We start from the raw sequence: 10020 nt of genomic DNA, 5'->3' as shown, positions 1-10020 counted from the left end.
ACAGTAGCAGCAACAGTAGCAGTGCAGGGGGGCCATCGGGCTCAGGCAGCGGACCACAGAGCTCCAGACAGAGGGATGGAGGGAGAGAGAAGGACCAGAGGGATGGAGGGAGAGAGAAGGACCAGAGGGATGGAGGGAGAGAGAAGGACCAGAGGGATGGAGGGAGAGAGAAGGACCAGAGAGATGGAGGGAGAGAGAAGGACCAGAGAGATGGAGGGAGAGAGAAGGACCAGAGAGATGGAGGGAGAGAGAAGGACCAGAGAGATGGAGGGAGAGAGAAGGACCAGAGGGATGGAGGGAGAGAGAAGGACCAGAGGGATGGAGGGAGAGAGAAGGACCAGAGAGATGGAGGGAGAGAGAAGGACCAGAGTGGGAGAGACCCAGACATTCCGGAGCCAGCAGGGGGTTCCCTTGGCTCTGCCAAGCCCACCAGGAAGACTCGTAAACCGGACCGGGAGATCTATCAGCCTGGGGGCCGAAGGAGCACCACCTGCACCCAGGGGAAGGAAGTGGGAAGAGAGACGAAGAAACCTGCCCCTGGTCCTGGGTCTGGTTCTGTTAGAGAGGAGGCTGTAGTCAGGAGAGAGCCAGTCCCACAAAAAGAGACTGGAGGAGAGAGAGGGGTAGCGGAGGAGAAGGGGAGAGGTGGCAGGTGTGAGGAGAAGGGGAGACGGCAGGGGAGGAGAGAGACAGGCAAAGCAGCAGCAGCAGCAGTCTCAGACCCTGTATCAGAGAATCTGACTGGGAAGATGGAGAAACTCAGTGTGACTGTCTCATCCGGGAGAGAGGAGGAGGAGGAGGAGGAGAGAGGAGGAGTAGGAGGAGAGAAAGGAGACGGTCAGGAAGTAGACAGGACGAAGAAGGCTAGCGTTGAGGGCAGGAGGAGCAGAGGAGTTGAGGGAGGAAGAGCAAATGAAGGAGATGAGAAGACAGAGGAGAAGAAGAGAGAGAGGGGAAACCGCAGGAACAGAGGAGGAGGAGGGGAGACGGGTGGCAATCAGGACTCCAGGAGAAGAGGAAGTGGGGAAGGAGGAGGGGGGAAGGGTGAGCGAGTGATGAAAGAGAGAAATAAGAGAGAGTCGGAGGGGGACAAAGAGAGGGAAGCAAACCGTCCTGCAGATACACAGCCAACAAAAGGAAGAGAAAAACAGAGGGATAGAGAGACGGAAAGAGAAAAACAGAGGGATAGAGAGACGGAAAGAGAAAGACAGAGGGATAGAGAGACAGAAAGAGAGGAACCGAGGGATAGAGAGACAGAAAGAGAGAAACCGAGGGATAGGGGGACAGAGAGGGACAAGCAGAGAGGGAACAACAGACCCCGAGACAGAGAGATGGAGAGAAACAGAGAGAGGCCAGCGGAGGGGAACGAGAGGAGCAGAGCCAACACTAGTCCTAACAACCACCACCCATCATCGTCCTCTAAGCGTTACTCCAAGTCAGACATCAGAAGACCCAGGAACCGCACCTACAGCACCAGCTCTGCCAGCAGTGGCACCAGTCTGGACGGACCTGGACTGGGACAGGGAGGGGGGTTGGGGGAGGACAGGGCCCGACGAGACCGGCTGGGGCGCAGGGAGCGAGAGAGAGGGGAGGGAGGAGGAGGTGGTCAGCTCCAGAACAGGAGGAGAAGCGCTAGAGACTCCTCTACTGACTCAATGGAAGAGAGCAAGGTGGGAGACTGGATGGATGAGAGGAGGAGGAGGAGGAGGAGGAGAGACGGAGGAGAGGAGGACTGGAGCCCGGAGAGGAGGAAGAAGGGGGAGGAGAGCAGAGGGACAGGAGGGAGGCACAGAGGAGGAAGAGGGAGAGGAGGTCTCCTGAGAATATCTCACAGTGACAGACAGTCAGGCTCCTCCCAGGCTACCTCAGGCCCCGGCGAGGACCCCCAGGGGCGACGCAGACAGGGCACTGGGCCTTGCGGCAGGGGGAGGGGAATCCTCATCCTCCCTGCCCACACCAACCTCTCGAATTCGCCGGCGGAGCCCGGGCCGAGGCTACTGTTTGGTGGGATCCGTGGAGGAAGAGAAGTGGGACTAGGGAGAGGAGGAGGAAGGGGCGGAGGAACAAGGCGTCTCTGGGACCCGAACAACCCCGACCAGAAACCCGCCCTCGGGCTCTCCCAGCATGCATCGCTCCAGCAGCAGCAGCAGCCCATGTACCTGCAGACAGGCGTTGGTTACGGAGCACTGCACTTCCTCGATACAGATGACGAGGCTGCAGGGAGTCCCCCGGTCCGCCAGGCGGAGCACTTCCACCTGCAGCAGCAGGCTGCAGCTATGGCCCAGGCCTTCTACAAGTACCAGAACTCTGACAACCCTTACCCTTACAACGCCAACCCTAACCCCAACACACGCTACCCCTACCCTTACCACACTATGCCCGCCGGCTCTTACCAGATCCCCCCCTCTAACGACATGTACCACCCGGGTCAGTTCTACGGGGGGTACAGGGGCCAGGGGTACCCGGATGGACCCGAGGCTGCAGCAGGGGGTGGATCCGGAGCAGGTCTAACCCCTGAGGAGGCTGGGCAACATGCCAGAGGAGAGCTGGGGAGACTGCTGAGAGCTGCAGACAGTCAGGAGTTACAGCTCACTAACCTGTTGTCTCGAGACAGACTCAGTGCTGATGGACTGGACCGCATGGCTCAGCTCAGGTAAGATAGAGGGATGGAGATGAGAGGAAGCAACAGCTCAGTAACCTGCTAATGGAGGGGGGGAAGGATGGAGGAATGGTGAAAGCTGCAACCTGCTGTCTAAAAACAGACTATGCTCCTTTCTTTATCTTGTCCCCCCCCCTCCCAGAGCTGAGCTGTTGACCCTGTACGAGCGTGTGATCCTAACAGACATAGAGTTCAGTGACAGCCAGAACATGGACCAGGCTCTATGGAAGAACGTGTTCTACCAGGTTATAGAGCGCTTCAGACAGCTCCTCAAAGATCCCAGTGGAGACTCAGCTCCGCGCATCACCGCCATGCTGCTGACACTGCTGGACGAGGTACACACACTGAACACACAGCATGTACACACACAGGCGTAAATCAGCCGTTACCTAAAACACGTGTAAATATTGGACTATAAATTGTGCCTTCCTTTATTGTATTTAAATTGAAATGTTTATTCTACTGAGACATTTACTTTATGTTCCTATTGTTATCTTTCATTATTTATTATTGTTGTTGCATTGTCCAAAAGGAACCTGCAAGTAAGCATTTCGTGGGACGGTGTATATCATGTCTGTCCCGTACATACGACTAATAAAACTTAACTTGAAACATGTACAGACAGACAAACACCACGTACAGACACACACACACAAGCACTGATTGTGTGAACAGCACTTTAATGCGAATAGAGTTTGGTGACAGTATGCAGACTACATTTCTTCAGGGAACTAAACTTTTATATAATGCTGTTGTTTGTTTCCCAGGGGGCAGTATTCTTTGATGCGCTGCTGCAGAAGCTTCAGATGGTGTTTCAGTTTAAACTGGAGGATTACATGGACGGCATGGCCATCAGACCACGACCACTACGCAAAACGGTAACTTGTGTGTGTGTGTGTGTGTGTGTGTGTGTGTGTGTGTGTGTGTGTGTAATTAACCATGTTTAATGTGTGTTGGTCCAGGTGAGGTATGCTCTGATCAGTGCCCAGCGGTGTTTGATCTGTCAGGGGGACATCGCCCGTTACCGGGAGCAGGCCAGCGACTCGGCTAACTACGGCAAGGCCCGCAGGTACGTAGCACATCAACCGTGGCTATTGGCTACCACAAAACACATAATTGTCTGACCATTCATACATGACCATTCATGTGTGTTCCTGCTCGTTTCTCCACAATGGAGAAAACGGTGTGCTTTTTGTTCTCAGGTCTCTTGCTAAATATATTTTTCTCAGGGAGACTATTCCCCAACTAGTAAATGTAGCTTATACCACAGCATTGTTGAATACTAATTTCTGATTGGCTAGAAGGGCATTCTAGAATGTACATTAAAACCAGATATTGGGAGAGTTGGGAAAGAAATCGTAACACCTTGATGCAATATGCACCTACACATGCCGCCTATACTTGCTACACAGTTACAGAAAGCACACTGTCGTGTCTTTAGTATCATTATTAAAGGTGAAGACTTATTTTATCAAATCAATTGTCTGTAATTATTATTACGTGATTAAACTAATCACGGAAAATGTTAAGATTACAAAGTTATAATTTTCTGAGTATACCTCTTCAGATATTTGAATATCTGATCAATTAGTCTTCTATTAATAAATTATTATTATTATTATTACCTTCGTCAGTCTCATCTGAACGTCGTAAATTGTTGGTTATCTGCACGAACCCAGCCTCTACTATGAATCATCCATACACCTGTTGGCTCAATTATTTATTAACTAACTAAACAATTACAGAATATACAATACATAATAACATTATAGAGTAAAATGCCGTCCCTAGTGGACTAAACAAGACAAAACAGTTGGGTTATAACAGAGAGAAGAGAAACAGGTTTTGGAAGGTAGACTAAGGAACATTGGTCTTCATAGGACCTGGGAAGCTATTCTCACATAAATACATATGCCACTAACGATCGCTCATTTGGGAAAAGCAATGCATTGTATTTACGTGAAGCTGGTGATGTGAGGCTCTGGTTTGCCCAGTCGATGTCGCCCTCGTCCTTTGTGGAAACTTCCGGGTCGTCGTGTGAGAAGTTCACGTGGTCGGAGAGGTTCATCTCACTCTGGAGATTCGTCCACGTCGGTTAGTGTTCTCGTACTAGATTTGCTACCTTTCCAGCTGCAGTCTGTTAGGCTGTCGTCTAGGACTCACTTCTTCTTGAGTGATCAATAGTTCAGAGTTCATACCATTTTACGTGTAGAGCAAGCTCCCACGTTTCCTGGCCTCTGTGGTTGACATTAGAATTAGCCCTTTTAAACGTGAAGACAAATCCTCACGGTATTCAGAACTTGAGTGACTTTTCGTTATGTAGAGTGGATGTCCAACTATTCGCCACCACAGCTCACGCTGGGGTTTGCTTAGTTCAATGTGAATTGGGTCATGGGGGCTCTTATAGAAATGTAGAAAAGGGGTTGGTTCATCATTTCCAACCAATGCCTATTCACTTGAGCTTGGCTACTGACTTAGTTAAACTTCACAGGGAAGACAATTTTCTCATTTTAAAAGTTAACATTACATCATTTCGTAAATAGTTTAATCTTTACTCATTCATTTTATATAAGAATTAGATGCAAACCTCATAGCTGAGGCACCTGTATAAACAGAGTTATGGTAATGTGGCTGTATGAGGTCACAAACATGAAACAAAACGGCCGGGTCGTAGCTGGCTTCTCCACCGACCGTTTTCACATTCTCCAAAATAGGACTATTGTTCCATTCTCAAATTCTGGGATGTAGTAGAATTTATGGACGACTGGGTCGCGTCCATAAATAACAAACCAACTGAACGAACGACTGGGTCGCGTTCATAAATATCAAACCAACTGAACTAACGACTGGGTCGCGTTCATAAATATCAAACCAGTTGAACGAACGACTGGGTCGCGTCCATAAATATCAAACCAACTGAACTAACGACTGGGTCGCGTTCATAAATATCAAACCAACTGAACGAACGACTGGGTCGCGTTCATAAATATCAAACCAACTGAACGAACGACTGGGTCGCGTCCATAAATATCAAACCAACTGAACGAACGACTGGGTCACGTTCATAAATATCAAACCAACTGAACTAACGACTGGGTCGCGTCCATAAATATCAAACCAACTGAACGAACGACTGGGTCGCGTCCATAAATATCAAACCAACTGAACTAACGACTGGGTCGCGTCCATAAATATCAAACCAACTGAACTAACGACTGGGTCGCGTCCATAAATATCAAACCAACTGAACGAACGACTGGGTCGCGTCCATAAATATCAAACCAGCTGAACTAACGACTGGGTCGCGTCCATAAATATCAAACCAACTGAACTAACGACTGGGTCGCGTCCATAAATATCAAACCAACTGAACGAACGACTGGGTCGCGTTCATAAATATCAAACCAACTGAACGAACGACTGGGTCGCGTTCATAAATATCAAACCAACTGAACGAACGACTGGCTCGCGTTCATAAATATCAAACCAACTGAACGAACGACTGGATCGCGTTCATAAATATCAAACCAACTGAACTAACGACTGGGTCGCGTTCATAAATATCAAACCAACTGAACTAACGACTGGGTCGCGTTCATAAATATCACACCAACTGAACGAACGACTGGGTCGCGTCCATAAATATCAAACCAACTGAACGAACGACTGGGTCGCGTCCATAAATATCAAACCAACTGAACGAACGACTGGGTCGCGTCCATAAATATCAAACCAACTGAACGAACGACTGGGTCGCGTCCATAAATATGAAACCAACTGAACGAACGACTGGGTCGCTCCATAAATATCAAACCAACTGAACGAACGACTGGGTCGCGTCCATAAATATCAAACCAACTGAACGAACGACTGGGTCGCTCCATAAATATCAAACCAACTGAACGAACGACTGGGTCGCTCCATAAATATCAAACCAACTGAACGAACGACTGGGTCGCGTCCATAAATATCAAACCAACTGAACGAACGACTGGGTCGCTCCATAAATATCAAACCAACTGAACTAACGACTGGGTCGCGTTCATAAATATCAAACCAACTGAACTAACGACTGGGTCGCGTCCATAAATATCAAACCAACTGAACGAACGACTGGGTCGCGTTCATAAATATCAAACCAACTGAACTAACGACTGGGTCGCGTCCATAAATATCAAACCAACTGAACGAACGACTGGGTCGCGTCCATAAATATCAAACCAACTGAACGAACGACTGGGTCGCTCCATAAATATCAAACCAACTGAACGAACGACTGGGTCGCGTTCATAAATATCAAACCAACTGAACTAACGACTGGGTCGCGTCCTTAAATTTCAAACCAACTTAACGAACGACTGGGTCGCGTTCATAAATATCAAACCAACTGAACGAACGAATGGGTCGCGTCCATAAATATCAAACCAACTGAACTAACGACTGGGTCGCGTTCATAAATATCAAACCAACTGAACTAACGACTGGGTCGCGTCCATAAATATCAAACCAACTGAACGAACGACTGGGTCGCTCCATAAATATCAAACCAACTGAACGAACGACTGGGTCGCGTTCATAAATATCAAACCAACTGAACGAACGACTGGGTCGCGTCCATAAATATCAAACCAACTGAACAAACGACTGGGTCGCGTTCATAAATATCAAACCAACTGAACGAACGACTGGGTCGCGTCCATAAATATCAAACCAACTGAACGAACGACTGGGTCGCGTCCATAAATATCAAACCAACTGAACTAACGACTGGGTCGCGTCCATAAATATCAAACCACCTGAACTAACGACTGGGTCGCGTCCATAAATATCAAACCAACTGAACGAACGACTGGGTCGCGTCCATAAATATCAAACCAACTGAACTAACGACTGGGTCGCGTTCATAAATATCAAACCAACTGAACTAACGACTGGGTCGCGTCCATAAATATCAAACCAACTGAACGAACGACTGGGTTTCATCTCTTGCAATTAAAATATGAGGAAGTTTGAATTCTCTTTATAAAAATGAACATATCAATTAAATGTTTTTATTTCTACTGGTAAATGTTTGCTTTAGTATTGTTTTTCTTTAGCAACTGTGGTATAAGCAGGATAAAAATGAACTCCGCAAAGGGACTTGACTCCGCCTCGTCCCGCTGCGTTTTCCATTATTTCCAAGGTAATATACAGAACGTCGGCATTTGTCTCTTACTGTCATGATAAACTTTAAAGTTTTAGTCACAAGTGTAGGGTTACAAAGGGAGGGTATATTACTGGAAACTTTCAAAGTTTACCAGTAAACTACCAGAATTTTGGTATCTTTCAATTATTGTATGTAATCTATCGAAATAAATCTAGTTGCCGTTTTAGGTACTACAGATTATCACAGGTGTCTGTAATTATCTCTGGCCTTATCACATGTAAAATATATGAGAAAAAATGTATATGATTTTATTATAAAAAAATCGAATGACCGCTGTAAAGCATTCTAAATATAAACCATACACTTAGTGAATACCATTGGTGTTTAATATGAGGGTTTCAGCATCAGCTGTCAGAGCAGTTTACCGATCACTGTACCTGTACACAGCCAATCTGTAAATAGCACACCCAACTACCTCATCCCCATATTATTACTTATCCTCTTGCTCTTTTGCACCCCAGTATCTCTACTTGCACATCATCATCTGCACATCTATCACTCCAGTGTTAATGCTAAATTGTAATTATTTTGCCTCCATGGCCTATTTATTGCCTTACCTCCCTACTCTTCTACATTTGCACACACTGTACATAGATCTTTAAATCGTGTTATTGACTACGTTTGTTTATCCCATGTGTAACTCTGTGTTGTTGTTGTTATTGTCGCACTGCTTTGCTTTATCTTGGCCAGGTCGCAGTTGTAAATGTGAACTTGTTCTCAACTGGCCTACCTGGTTAAATAAAGGTGAAATAAAAAAAATAAAAAAAATGTTTTAATATCCCCTATTTTTTTGCACTATATTTCATTTACTCTGTCAATATGTATTTGTTGTCAATGTTTTGCCGTTAAACTGGTGGCAGTTGTGAAAATAGTCAATCATTGGACAAGTTGCAGAGGTAATTGAAAATAATGCTATTGCTGATTAGATGCTTTTTTCATTCATTAGGCTATTTTCTCTTGGACCATATGGTCTATCTACTAAAAACTGTTGGACAATATGGACACAGATAGATATATATATATATATTTTTTTTTATTTTTTTTTATATATGAATTTAAAATATGCAGTTATTAAAGTATAAATTACCAAAGTTACAATAGATGGCCGAAGATTCCAGTAACTTTAGTAAATTACCGGTAGCTATCAAATCACATGCGCCGAATCGTGAAATCCTTACTTACAAGCCCTTAAACAACAATGCAGTTCAAGAAATAGTTAATAAAATATTTACAAAATAAAGTAAAAAATTAAATTAAAAGTAACACAAAATTACTTAACAATAATGAGGCTATATACAGGGGGTACCGATACCGAGTCAATGTGCGGGGGTACAGGTTAGTCAAGGTAATTTGTACATCTAGGTATGGCTAAAGTGACTATGCATAGATAATAAACAGTGAGTAGCAGCAGTGTAAAAACAAAGGGGGGAGGTCAATGTAAATAGTCCCGGTGGCCGTTTTATTAATTGTCTTTTGAACCTAGACTTGGCGCTCCGGTACCGCTTGCCGTGCGGTAGCAGAGAGAACAGTCTATGACTTGGGTGACTGGAGTCGTTGACAATTTTCCTGGATGTCAGGAAGCTTGGCCCCAGTGATGTACGGGGCCGTACTCACTACCCTCTGTAGTGCCTTATGGTCGGAGGCCGAGCAGTTGCCATACCAGGCGGGGATGCTAGCAGTGAGGATGCTCTCGATGGTGCAGCTGTAGAACTTTTTGAGGATCTGGGGAGCCATGCCAAATCTTCTCAGTATCCTGAGGGGGAAAAGGTGTTGTCGTGCCCTCTTCACGACTGTCTTGGTGTGTTTGGACCATGATGGTTCGTTGGGGATGTGGACACTAAGGAACTTGAAACTCTCGACCCGCTCCACTACAGCCCCGTCGACATTAATGGGGGCCTGTTCAGCCCTCCTTTTCCTGTAGTCCACGATCATCTCCTTTGTCTTGCTCACATTGAGGGAGAGGTTGTTGTCCTACCACCACACTGCCAGGTCTCTGAACTCCTCCCTATAGGCTGTCTCATCGTTGTCGGTGATCAGGCCTACCACTGTTGTATCGTCAGCAAACTTAATGATGGAGTTTGAGTCGTTCTTGGCCACGCAGTCATGGGTGAAGAGGGAGTACAGGAGGGGACTAAGCACGCACCCTTGTTGGGTC

General features: G+C 46.4%; 1 protein-coding gene across 1 annotated transcript in view; it reads left to right on the top strand.

Annotated features, from left to right (window-relative positions):
* The first annotated feature begins 308 nt into the window (after positions 1 to 308).
* The window catches only part of LOC115204588 (telomerase-binding protein EST1A), a 29881-nt gene continuing 20169 nt past the window's right edge, over positions 309 to 10020 (top strand). The window contains exons 1-4 of the mRNA XM_029770247.1: positions 309 to 2653; positions 2802 to 2994; positions 3427 to 3537; positions 3622 to 3728. Of these exons, the coding sequence (XP_029626107.1) occupies positions 750 to 2653; positions 2802 to 2994; positions 3427 to 3537; positions 3622 to 3728 (2315 nt within the window). The 5' untranslated portion in view covers positions 309 to 749. The remainder of the gene's footprint in view (positions 2654 to 2801; positions 2995 to 3426; positions 3538 to 3621; positions 3729 to 10020) is intronic.

This window comes from Salmo trutta, chromosome 12, assembly GCF_901001165.1.
Source record: "Salmo trutta chromosome 12, fSalTru1.1, whole genome shotgun sequence".
Taxonomy (NCBI): domain Eukaryota; kingdom Metazoa; phylum Chordata; class Actinopteri; order Salmoniformes; family Salmonidae; genus Salmo; species Salmo trutta.
This window is presented reverse-complemented; position numbering and strand designations above follow the sequence as displayed.